The sequence below is a fragment of the Narcine bancroftii genome, chromosome 1 (assembly GCF_036971445.1).
Source record: "Narcine bancroftii isolate sNarBan1 chromosome 1, sNarBan1.hap1, whole genome shotgun sequence".
In the NCBI taxonomy this organism is placed as follows: Eukaryota; Metazoa; Chordata; class Chondrichthyes; order Torpediniformes; family Narcinidae; genus Narcine; species Narcine bancroftii.
In genome coordinates, this window is record NC_091469.1 from 315435713 (window position 1) to 315449298 (window position 13586).

The 13586-nt window shown below is 46.1% G+C and overlaps 1 protein-coding gene across 7 annotated transcripts in view; it reads left to right on the forward strand.

The window, feature by feature from the left end:
- LOC138747121 (zinc finger protein 226-like) overlaps positions 1 to 13586 on the forward strand; it is a 67366-nt gene that overhangs the window by 25351 nt on the left and 28429 nt on the right. For 6 of the 7 annotated variants that reach the window (XM_069906106.1, XM_069906090.1, XM_069906087.1 and 3 more), the window contains one exon: positions 227 to 4545. In XM_069906106.1, coding sequence (XP_069762207.1) covers positions 785 to 2311 — 1527 coding nt within the window. In that variant the 5' untranslated portion in view covers positions 227 to 784 and the 3' untranslated portion in view covers positions 2312 to 4545. Of the gene's footprint in view, positions 1 to 226; positions 4546 to 13586 lie in introns of those variants that run through there. The other variant, XM_069906115.1, reaches the window with a different exon arrangement.

Genomic DNA, 13586 nt, shown 5'->3' on the forward strand with positions numbered 1-13586 from the left:
ATGTTCCTTGGCTTGTAGCTTCTCCTTTCCATCAAAATATATCACCCTTGTTTCTCTGTTAAATTTCACCCTCATGCGTCTACCTGTCCGTGGTGACCCTTCTCACAGATCAGAACACTTCCACGGTTTTTCGTGTAGCTGGCCTTGCCTCCAGGGTGTGTCGTCCTGGAACATTGGCTGCAGAGAATGCCTTGCTCCCTCTCACTTCACTATCTTCTCTTCACAGGTGAAGAAAGTGGTGCGTTTCCAGACAGGAAGCTTCAGCAATGCCACGTTGTGGTCTGACACTCCGAATGGATACCACTGGACCATAGTATCAGTCAGATTTAGGGGTGGATCAGAAGCACAGAGATCACTGCAGGGAGAATTCCGACACCCATTGAGTGTATGAACTGGACTTAAGCCGATTGGCTGATGTGGAGGATCAGGTGACCAGTGATACGGCAGATAAAACACTCCAAAGTGAAGCGTGCGGTGAGGTGGGGGTTTTTTTGGACTTTCTGGAAACAGATCTCTGCACTCTCACTGGGGAGAGATCATTCCTCTGTTCCAAGTGTGGGGAGATTTGCCAGCTCTGATGCACTGCTACAGCACCAGTATGTTTCCACTAGGGAAGCCCATTCCTCTGCTCTGACTGTGGGAAGAGCTTTCAAACCTTCAAGGGCTTGGAGGAGCACAGGTGTGTTCCCCCTGAGGAGTGTTCGTTCACCTGCCACGTGTGTGGGAAGGGGTGTGTTCCCCCTAGCGAGTGTCCGTTCACCTACCACGTGGGTCCTCCAGCCTCATGAAGCACCAGAACGTTCACTCCAGGGAGAGATCCTTTCAATGTGGTGTGTGTGGGAAGGGGTTCTCTCATCCCTCCAGCCTGCAGGTACACCAGCGGGTTCACACCGGAGAGAAACCGTTCGACTGCTCCCTGTGTGGGAAGGGTTTCTCTAATCTCTCCAACCTGCAGGCACACCAGCGGGTTCACACTGGAGAGAAACCATTTAACTGCTCCCTGTGCGGGAAGGGGTTCTCTCAGCTCTCTGGCCTGCAGGCACACCAGCGGGTTCACACTGGAGAGAAACCATTTACCTGCTCCCTGTGTGGGAAGGGGTTTTCTCACCCCTCCAATCTGCAGGCACACCAAAGTGTTCACACCGGGAAGAAGCTGTTTACCTGCTCCCTCTGCGGGAAGGGGTTCTCTCATCCCTCCAGCCTGCAGGTACACCAGCGGGTTCACACTGGGGAGAAACCGTTCACTTGCTCCCAGTGCGGGAAGGGGTTCTCTCAGCCCTCCCACCTGCAGGCACACCAGAGTGTTCACACTGGGGAGAAACCGTTCACCTGTTCCCTGTGCGGGAAGGGGTTCTCTAACCCGTCCAATCTGCAGGCACACCAGCGAGTTCACACCGGGGAGAAGCCATTCACCTGCTCCCTGTGCGGGAAGGGGTTCTCTCGCTCTTCTGGCCTTCAGGCACACCAGCGGGTTCACACTGGGGAGAAACCGTTTACCTGCTCCCTATGTAGGAAGGGATTCTCTAACTCCTCAGGCCTTCAGAAACACCAGCGTGTTCACACTGGGGAGAATCTGTTTACATGCTCCCTGTGTGGGAAGGGTTTCTCTCACCCTTCCAGCCTGCAGAAACACCAGCGGGTTCACACTGGGGAGAATCCGTTTACCTGCTCCCTCTGTGGGAAGGGATGCTCTAACCCCTCCGACTTGCAGAAACACCAGCGGGTTCACACCGGAGAGAAGCCGTTCACATGCTCCCTGTGTGGGAAGGGGTTCTCTCAGCCCTCCGGCCTGCAGGTGCACCAGCGGGTTCACACCAGAGAGAAACCATTTACCTGCTCCACGTGTGGGAAGGGGTTCTCTCAGCGCTCCAACCTGCAGGCACACCAGCGGATTCACACTGGGGAGAAACCGTTTACCTGCTCCCTGTGCGGGAAGGGGTTCTCTCAGCTCTCCAACCTGCAGGTACACCAGCGGGTTCACACTGGGGAGAAACCGTTTACCTGCTCCCTGTGCGGGAAGGGGTTCTCTCACCCCTCTGGCCTACAAGTACACCAGCGGGTTCACACTGGAGAGAAACCGTTTACCTGCTCCCTGTGCGGGAAGGGGTTCTCTAACCCCTCCAACCTGCAGGTACACCAGCGGGTTCACACTGGAGAGAAACTGTTCACCTGCTCCCTGTGTGGAATCGTATTCACTGAGTCCTCCCATCTGAAGATGCACCAGATAGTTCACACCGGGGAGAGACTGTTCTCTCCCAGCAGGTGCGGAAAGGGATTCTCCGATTCCTCCTCTCCACATTCCCACTGTTGAATTTGCACTGGGGAGAGACAGTTCACCTCCCTGTGTGAGGAGGTGTTCACTCAGCTCTCTGGTCTGTGGCTGGGCTTCAGTGTTGAGATCATAAAGCAGAGAGAAGACATCGGCGTCGTTAACTGCTGGTTGAGACTTCGCCGTGTAAGTTCCCTTTGATGTTTGCAGTTGATTGTTTGAAGCTCTGCTCTGCTACCTCGGGATTCTCAGATGGTTTCAGCATCTATAAAAAGTAAACGTTAGTGGGCATTTTGGGGCTGAGTCTTTTGCCAGGAGTTACAAAAATTAGACAGATCCCCAAATAAATAGGTGAAGGGAACGGGGTAGCAGGGGCTTAAATGTGGGCAGCCCATGGGATAACACTTTCTATTAGCTGCTCCCGACATTTTTAATCCTTTTCCTCAAAGTCATTTTTCCCTTTTCGTTTTTTCTCCCTAAAATTCTTTAGGGAGAAATAAGTTCAGTATGAATGCACGATAAGTTCAAAATAAGTTCAATATCAATACACGAGGAGCTACAGGTAGAAAGGAAAGAAGAAACCTACACCTCTGGGGAATCGTTCTCTATTATTCTGCAATACATTAAAGACCAGAGGAAGGGCGTTAACGAATCTAAAATGATGGTAAAATATCAAAGAATCTATTGCTCACGTTGCCGATAAACTGAACGAGTTACGGACTTTTAATGATTTTCATGATACCAAAATTAGGATCTGCAAACTAGATTTGCTGCTTCCTTTTTTAATCAGATGGCCATTCCTTCCTGGGTTACAATTGGATTGTGCATTGTAGGAGAAGAGATGGCAGAAGAATTTGTATATAAATGGGACTCTAATAAGGAAAAAAAGCAAATAATTCTCTATTGAGGCAATGTATTTTATGTCTGGGACCAGATGAAACAATTTATGGCACTGAAATAGGGATTATTCTCAAAGATGCCTTTATTTCAAAATAATATGATACCCATGACTTTGGGGAATAATATTTTCAGCTGATTCCAAAATGGTATCCGAGATCTTGAGGGTTGTTACAATCGACAGAGGCAACTCATGTCTTTTGAGAAACTAAAAATAAATACAATTTGACTAATAGAACATTCTTCTGCTATCTCCAATTCCGGTCTTTTTGAGGGATAAGTTGGGAACCATCATTGGCCCTGTCAATGTGCACAGACATGGAGGTTCTCGTTCGAGAGGGCAATGCAACTGCATTCCTTTCTACTCTGTATTTCCTGCTCCAAGCCCAAAGCCCAAAAATTGGGTTACATAGATCCCTGGAAAGAAGGGAATCGGACTTGAGCATTGTAATTGATCAACACTGCTGGTCAAATTTATGCTTGTATAGTGTGACATCTCTTATTAATTCAAGGTATAGAATTATCCATTTCAATTTTTTACATCAACTCCATCTCACACCTCAAAGTTACATCATTGGAAATTGGAAATATACAAATCTGCGTTTTAGGTGTGACATAGATATTGGTACTTTTATACATTCTACCTGGTTATGCATGAAATTAAGACCCTTTTGGATAAATTTGGGGGAATATGAACAAAATTGCTAGGGGTGGACTTACCTCTAGATCCACAATTGTTCCTTTTGGGGAATTTTCCGTTATGAATGTTAACGTCCCCAAAAATAAATCCAAATTTATTAAAATTGCTTTGGCAATAGCTAGGAAATGTATGGCAGTAACATGGAAATCCCATTCCCTCTTACATCTTGATCGTTGGAATATGGAAATCCAAAGTTGTAAATCCCTGGAGAAAATTACTTATAATCGTAGAAATAAGTATAACATGTTCATCGATATTTGGCAGTCTTATTTGAATTATTTAAATGCCCAGATAATTTGGACCAGTGGGGGTTCTCAACCTTTTTCTTGTATTGAAGTCTTCTGGCTCTAGATATTGCCCTTGCTTTTAAAATAACAAAATCAATTTAATTATTTAGGTGTTATTATTACTAAAAATTTTAATAATTTGTTTAGAGAATTTTCTTACTTTAATTAACTTTGTTAAGTCTTTAGCCCATTGGTCTCCTCTCTTGATTCCTTATTTGGATGATTTAATGTTATTAAGATGAATATCTTACCCAAATTTTCATGTTTTCCAAGCTGTTCCTGTTTTTATTCCCAAAACTTTTTTTTGTTTCACTTGACTCAATTATTTCCTCATATGTTTGGAAAAATAAGTGTCCAGGTCTTAATAAAGTTTTTCTTCAAAACCTTAAAAAGGAATGTGGTTTGGCTTTACCTAATTTTAGATATTATTGGGGAGCTAATATTCGATGTATCATTTTTTGGGATTCAATATAAAGACAGAATGGACGTTTCAAATTGGATTAATTTAGAAATTAATTTTACTGAAAAATACTCTCTTATTTCGATACTTGGAGCGCCATTACCTTTTTCCAGCTTCCAAATTAATTGATCATTTTGTTGTTAAACATACTTTGAGAATTTAGTTTCAATTTAGAAAATTGTTTGAGTCTCATAGATTCTTACTTGCTAGCCCTACATTAATTAATTATTTTCCCTACCTTCGATGAAAGATTCAACTTTTCATGAGTACCTTAAGTTGGTATCCAAACTTTCAAGACTTGTTTATTGATAATAATTTAGCCTCATTCAAACAACTGTCCTTTAAATTTAAACTACTCAAACATCATTTTTTTAGATACCTTCTTAGGTTTTTTTAATTCTGCAGTGTTGAGACTTCCTCAGGACCTTGTTATACATACAATAGGGACGATCTATAATTTTAAACCAATATCAGATATATACGATTTATTATTAAAGTCTAGGGATAATTCTCTAGAGAAGGTTAAAAAATCATGGGAGCAAGATCTTCAACTTTCATTGTCAGATTCTACATGGGATTCTATCTTAAAACCGCTAAATTCACTTTTGCAATTAACGGGAGTACGTTGAGCTAACTGTTCTAAACTTTTACTCTAATATTTCCTTGAAATATGCCAGGTGTAAGACTGAAGAAGGTATTTTGTGACTCAGATGTTTTGATCTTGTTCCTTTTTCCTCTTTGTTGGGAGGATATCTTTCTTAATTTTAGTTCTCAATGTGAATCTGATACCTAATCCTAGAATTGCTCTTTTCAGTTTAACCAAGACAATTTATTTGAATTTAACTATGTTGTGGAGAGGGCAGGGCGTACTGAGGAAGTGAGATTAGAATAAAGAGGGGTGGTAGAGTTGAGTGTTGATGTCTAGGCAGCAGTTGGAAGCAGGCAGGCAGCTGACCAGTATGAGGTGTCCAGGAGGAGGAAGAAGGCTTGAAGTGGGAGGGCTTTGGATGTGGGATGGAGAATCATGGAATTAAGCCCAGCATAGGCAGTGGAAATATGTCTTCTTCCACAGATGTGGCTTCCCCTTCACCACCATCCACAGCCCTCACCCACATCTCAGTCCATTTCTCACTCATCTGCCCTGGCTGCCTCTGCCCTCAGATACAACGAACAGAATCCCCTTCATCCGCATGGAATTTCTGGCACTCATTACAGGATCACACCACTGGACACATTTTTCCCTCTCCCCTCTTGGCCTTCCACAGGGATTGCTCTGCAATGATTCCCTCATGAACTTATTCCTCCCTGCCTATTATCCCCCACTCGGGCACCTTCCCCTGTGGCCGCAGGAGAACAACACATGTCTGGAGCCCAAACAGGCCTTTCAAATTAAGCAACACACATATCCACAGAATGTGGTTCTCCTTTTGTGATGCTCTACATTAGAGATACCAGTCGCAGATTGGGAGATTGCTTCACTGATCACCTCTCTGCAATAACAGAGACCTCCCAGTAGCCAACCATTTCAATTTTGGATCACCCTCCCAAACTCGCATGTCCGTCCATGGCCTTGTGTACTGTCCCACCCTGACCACCTGCAGATTGGAGGAACAACACCTTATTTTCCGTCCGTGTGCCCTTCAGCCAGATGACATTAACGACCTCTGCTTTCTGCTAAACCTGTTTGCCTTTTCTTTTTCCCCTTTCCGGTCTTTCTTTTTCCCCACCCAGCCATCCCCCCTCCCCCGATTGCTGCTGTCGTCTTCCTCCACCTATCATCTCAAGCCTGGGCTACCTCCCCTCTACCTTTTTGTTCAAACCCTGCCACACCATTCTCAAACCTTGATAAATCTCAAGCCCGAAACATTGGTTCTGTATTTTTACCTTTTCTACCTAACGGGTACTGTGTGACCTGCTGAGCTTCTCCAGCATTTTGTGTTTTCACTTAAACCGCAGTGTCTACAGGTTTTCATGATTTACTACAGGTGGGCAGTGGTGAGAGGGTAAAAGAGAGAGAAGTTGAGAAGGGCAGCTTGATTACAGGAGCAGGAAGTGAAGGGGGTGGGCAGCTGGAAGAGAGAAAACAGGGAAAACAGAAACTGGAGAAGTTGGTCTGATTCCACCGAGTTAGATAGTGCCAGATTGGAATAGAAGGTTCAACACACACAAGTGCAGGTGAAACTCAACAGGACACACAGCAGCCATAGGAAGTGACAGGCAGTCAATGTTTTGGATGGGGTCTTCGCCAGGAACATGGAAAAACAGACAGTGGCTTAAATAATCAAGGGAAGGCCAATCCGATACCCTCTTTCCTTGGACTCAGTGCAGGCACGGTTCAGTGCTACTAGGGACACTCCCACCCCTATAAGGGTGCACACATTACCATCCATTTCTCCAGTGCCATTCCATGGTTCTTGGCCTGGCATGAAACAAGGTGATCCCAAGATGGCAAGGACAAAGAACTGAGCACAAGTGGTGCTCTTTGTAGAGCTGGGGGGAGGGGGGTCCAGCCCAGGTTGGTCATAGGGTCCTAATGACTCAGTGCCAGCAAGGTTAATCTGATGCAACAGCCATTGGCCCAAGGGCAAGTACAAAGGAATTGAAGTTGGCCAGTGGAAAGGAGTGCACTAATGGGTGGGGACAAACTTTGATTGCCAAGTGGTGTGTCTTCTGAACAAGTTGTGGGCAGTGCTGTCACATGACAGCCATGACCCTTCACAATACAGGAGAGGGTAAGGCAGGGATGGGGGTTGGGAGCTGAAGGAAAGGAGACAGATGAGGGAAAGAGAGACTTTGAAAAGTGACCAACAGAAATTAGAGGTCAATGTGCATGCCATTTGGTTGCAGACTCCAGAGACGGAATATAAAGTGTCATTACTCCAGTTTACAAATGTCGTCAACGTTTGGGGTCCAGATTGTTGTTGCATCGCAGCAAGAGGACGTCCAACACTTCATGAAGGGCCCAGGCTGAGTTTCTCTAGAACCGTTGTTTATTGCACTCGACAGCAGCATCTGTATGAAGGATATAGATAAATTGGAAAAGGAAATAACATTATTGGAAAAGGAAATTCAAAAATCATCTTCTGAGGATAAATATAGAAGCTTAATAAAAAAAACCAATATAATTCATTGTTAATATACACAACAGAGAAAATGATCATACAGTTTAAGTAGAAATATTATGAATTAGGAGATCGATCACATAAAGTTCTAGCTTGGCAATTAAAAGCAGAACAATCTTCCAGCACAATTAATGCAATACAACAGAATACTAATGAAGTGACCCCAGCATCTGCAGATTTCGTTGTTTAACTAGAAAATACTTCAAGGTAGTTCTGCAGTTTCGCTGAAATACAACAGGCTCCTCGATCATTGGGAGCCCCTGGTCAATGACTACACAGAATGAGCAATGGTAAGGTATCCATCTCCCAGAATGGAAGGGAGACCGAGGCCCCACGATGGAGACAAAAGAATTCACAAACCTGTCCAGAACATTGGCAAAAGCTGCAGATGCCTTGTCAGCATCCTACCTGCTTCTAGTCATCTTCCCTGAACAGAGAAGATGGAAAGGGGTGGGGCTGGGGAAGGGGTAGATGGTTGAAGTGGGCATGAAGAGTAAAGTTAGGGCAAAAACAACAGCAGACCACCATGGGGCTGAATGGCCTTACCATCTGCTGCTGAGATGACCCTAGGGGTAATGGGATGGTTTGGATGGATCCCTCCATAGAGTCACAAAGCATGGAAACAGGTCTCTTGGCCTAATTTGGCGACCACCCATACTGGTCCCTCCTTCCTGCATTTGAACCACTAAAACCCATCCAATCCAGGATCGGGCGTAACCATCTCTACAACCACCTCCAACACCCATTTCCTTCCAACCAGCAACCTCATGCTCCAACACCTCTCAGGACCTCTGTCGCTCTCTCCAGGCTGGCGCAGGTGAAAGTGCCTCTGTAGTGGTGAGGGACCTGCACCAGTGGTAGGAAGGAGGGATCCAGATTTGATTGACAGAGACAGGTCACAGGCATTTAAGTCCAGGGCTCCATGACCCGACACAAAGTGCAGGTACGACCTACAGAAAACTATCTCCCTGGTGAGCTGGAAATTTTGGATGAAGGAAACCGAAACACTCCAGTTCTCGCCCTGAGTGACATCATCTGCTACAAAACCCAGCTGGACACAGCAGAGCTTCACTCCCAGATGAGCCCTATCCTTTCTATGCCTGATTTGACCAGAAGAGCAAGTCCGATCCACTGGGCTCTCCCACATCCAAACCGGGATGATCCTCATTTGTCAGTATTCGAGGATGACGTGCAGGCTGGCTTCAGGAGAGTGAGGCCAGGGAAAGGATTCCGTCCAGAGAACTGAAAACATGTGCTGACCAACTGGCCAATGTATTCACTGATATCTTCAACATCTCACTCTGACAGCGCATGGCACCCATCCATTCTAAACAGGCCTCCATTGTGCCAGTGCCCAAGCAGAGTGTGGTAACTTGCCTTAAGGTCTACCAAGCAGTGACTTTCATATTTGTAATGAAGGTATTTGAGAGGCTAGTGTTGAAACATATCAGTGCTAGTCTGTGCAGTGACATGAGTCCATTTTGATTTGACTTTTGCAGAAACAAGTCTATGGCAGATGTGTAGTGTGGATTGTGGAGTGTCATGTCATCTCTCAATCTGGAACCTGGTGGGAGTGTGGATTGTGGAGGGTCATGTGGCCTCTCCACCTGGTATCTGGTGGGGGTGTGGATTGTGGAGTGTCACGTGGTCTCTGTCTGGAACCTGGTGGGAGTGTTGATTGTGGAAGGTCATGTGGTCTATCTGTCTGGTATCTGGTGGGAGTGTGGATTGTGGAGGGTCATGTGGTCTCTCCATCTGGTATCTGATGGGGGTGTGGATTGTGTAGGGTCACGTGGTCTCTCCTGGTATCTGGTGGGGGTGTGGATTGTGTAGGGTCACGTGGTCTCTCCGTCTGGAACCTGGTGGGAGTGGGGATTGTGGAGGGTCATGTGGCCTCCCCATCTGGTATTTGGTGGAATTGGGGTTTGTGGATGGTCATGTAACCTGTCTGGAATCCGGTGGGAGTGTGGATTTTGGAGGGTCATGCGGTGTTTCCGTCTGGAACTTCATGTGAGTGGGAATTGTTGAGGGTCATGTGGTCTCTCCGTCTAGAACTTGATGGGATTGTGGATTATGGAGGTTCATATGACCTCTCTGTTTGGTACCTGGTGAGAGTGTGGATTGTGTAGGGTGATGTGGTCTCTCCGTCTGGAACCTGCTGGGAATGTGGATTGTGGAGGGTCACCCACCTTTTCTCTCTGTATGGTACCTGGTGGGAGTGGTGTTTGTGGATGGTCATGTAACCTGTCTGGAACCTGTTGGGAGTGTGGATTGTGGAGCGTAATGTGACCTCTCCATCTGGGGCCTGGTGGGGGTGTGGATTGTGGAGGGTCACATGGTTTCTCTGTCTGGAACCTGGTGGGAGTGTGGATTGTGGAGGGTCACATGGTTTCTCCATCTGGAGCCTGGTGGGGGTGTGGATTGTGGAGGGTCACATGGTTTTTCCATCTGGAACCTGGTGGGAGAGTGGATTGTGGAGGGTCATGTGACTTGTGGCTGGAGCCTAGTCAAAATTCACCTCATCTGCCTATCAAGGGTTGATCTACCCACAGGGTGAGAGTGATGTACAATTGGTCACCGCAGGTCACGTGGACGGTTCTTGCACTGAAAAAGCTGAACATGTGTAGTCTCTGTTCCCTCTCTCACTCTTTCTTTGTTTGCTGCATTTCTGAACTCTAGGCTACAGGACATCGGGCAGTTCCACAAGGCTGAATGCAATGGACCTGGCCTGGATCCCGAGCCATGGGCATGAGTCCAGGTTAATTTGTTAGTTGTAATTAATTTACTATTTATTAGTGTGCCTCCCCTACTAGAGATAGAGAGAGTGATGGTTAGGGTGCTTAACCCTTGCGTTCTCTATCGGGAGTTGAGAATGTTTAACACTGATTGACTAGCACCCGATGTGTATTATTCCAGGTTGGTCTGTGTGAGTGCGTGCTCTTTTGTGAATTCCCCTGCACTGTTTGTTCATAACATGTTTCCAGCCTTGATCTCTTTGAACCCTTAACACAATGTTATATGCCACTCACTGGCTCTACACAAACTGCTGGAACATCTGGACACAAAAGACACACTCATCAGGTTGCCCTTTATTGATACAGTTCAGCCTTCAACGCCATCATCCTCTCCAAACTGATCTGCACGATCCAAGACCTGGGCCTCAATACCCTACTGTGGGATTGGACCATAGATTTCCTCACCTCCAGCTCTCAATCAGTGTGGATTGGCAAGGACATCTCCACCACAATCTTCATCAGCTCTGGAGCACCACAAGCTTGTGTTCTTAGACCTTGCTCTTCTCGCTTTACATCTATGACTGCATGGCTCAGTTGGACAACACCACCATTTGCAAATTGCTATATATAAAGGCTGAATGAGTCAGCATACAGCAGGGAGGTTGATAGCTTGGCCAATGAACACGGTGACCGCACGGACCTGGGGGTGATAACAGCCAAGCCAGGTGACCTGTTGCATGGCGGGAAGATGGGAACTGTGGCAGGAACGCCAGCCAGACCAGGGTGGCACTCTGATGACACAGGGCCCTGGCATCAGAGGCTGGGGCCCTGACATCGGAGGCTGGGGCCCATATAAATGGGACGTCCAGAGCAATAAACCAGTCTTGACTTCAATGCTTTGGTGTGTGTTTTGTTCTCCACACACGTGTAACTCAAATGCTACAATGTACTATTTCTGTAAAATCCAGTAAGAATATTGAAAAAGAAAGAACCTGTAAATGTAAACTCTCAAGAATTTCAGTTCGTTGTTGAACATAACTAATCATCTTTTCACTCAGAGCATCTTAGTCCAAACAAGCTTCTATATTTTCAGCAGCTCCCCAAGGGGAACATAATGGTTTCCCAAATAAAACTTCAGCTGGCGTTAATCCTGTACCACTGTGAGTGTGATTCTCAGTTCAAAAAGAGCCAGGGGGAGAACGTTTAGCAAATTCAAACCTGTCTCCTCAGGAATGGAATGTCAGTACATTTACCCCGTGATCGGTAGCTTAATTGGGCAGCATGGGTCTTCAATGTTAATGATTAAAATTATATAAATGGAGTCTCTGACATTGAGGGAAAGAATCCATCTCCATCTCCACTACCTACTCCCTTGGAAAAGCAGCCAACATATTAAAGACTCACCCCCCCCCCTCCCCACCAGACACACTCCCTTTACCCTCCTCCCCATGGAGAAGAAGATTCACCAGTATGAGCTCACATCCCACCAGATTCATGGACAGTTCCTTTCCCCTGTTATCAGATTCTTGAATGATCCTCGTACTTGTAGAATAATGCTGCTTTTACCTTGTACCCACTGATCTGTCCCTGTAACTCTGCACTCCTGCACTGTGACTTGTTTGCTGGACTTTGTACGGGATGTCCAGCTAAACTGCTCCAAAGCAAACTTCCTCACTGCACCTTTGTACTCGTGACAATAAACTTGAACCTGAAAACAAATCGCAAATTTACCACAATACCAAGACCTGTTTTGATGTGTTGCCTCAATAACCACAAGAAAGAATCCAGTCCCTCCTGGTGTTTGAGTGAGTGATGTTTAACTATTCCATACTGTGCAAAATGTATGTGTGAACTCACTGGTGTTTCCCCAGGCTGGTCGACTGGGTGAACTCCTTCCCGCTCTCAGAGCAGGTGAATGGCCTTTCCTTGGTGTGGACATGCTGGTGGGTTGCAAGGAGGATGACTGGGTGAACTCCCTCCCGCACTCAGAGCAGGTGAATGACCTCTCCTTGGTGTGGACCTGCTGGTGGGTCACAGGGTGGATGACTGGGTGAACTCCTTCCCGCACTCAGGGCAGGCGAGTGGTCTCTCCCTGGTGTGGACCTGCTGGTGGGGCAGAAGGTTGCAGTTTTGGCTAAACCCCTTTCCACACTTGCTGCAGACAAACAGTCTCTCCCCGGTGTGGACCCACTGGTGGGTAATAGGTGGGAGGACTGCGTGAAGTCCTTCCCACTTTTAGGGCAGATGAATGGCCTCTCCCTGGAGTGGACTCGCTGGTGTCTCAGCAGATGGAATGATTTGATGAAGCCCTTCCCGCACTCAGAGCAGATCAATGGCCTCTTCCCAGTGTGGACCTGCTGGTGGTTCAGCAGGCCGGAGGTCTGGGTGAAGCAGTTACCAACTGCACATAACAAGCAGCAATAAATCATGAACCAGACAGTGTTTTATTTTAAAACACTAATTTTATTTCTAACTCTTAAACTTTAGTCTTAACTTTTAAACTATCCCTAACACTAAATCTATCTCCAGTTTTATAGAGTCAGGATAATGTGAACTATTTTGTAACTGCCAAAGAATACTGTAGTAACTGTAGTGCACCACTGTGGGGTGTATGTGTATGTGAGTGTGTGAACAGTTTCCTGAGATGGTGGAAGACATTAGTAAGTAAAGTCTCTTTTATTATTTGAATCTGGCATCTCTGTTATTTTAGAAGCCTCCCAAGTAACACAGAGACATAAATCCCAGCTATGCACTGGTGGCATGTGTGTGTGTGTGTGTTATACTCAAACCATTACAGTCCAGGCCAAAATCTAGAACGTTACTTCAAAGTTCAGTTTTGCAAATTCAGTGTTGAAGTATAGCCCTTTGAAATTTGATGCCCAGAATGTTGAACTGATGGGAAGACTGGAGTTGTAGCTACTACAGACTCACAAATTCTTCTTGTGTTGCCCTTGAAGAAATTTCCATTCACACAAACTGTGATCATAATGCTCTTGGTCCTAGGCAGGCAAGACTTGAACTGGGCGGCCTCCACGAAGCTTCCAAGACCCTGGTACTGGGCTCTCCAAGTAACTTCACTGCTCATCACACTTAAAATGAAGCGGTCTCTCCAAGTG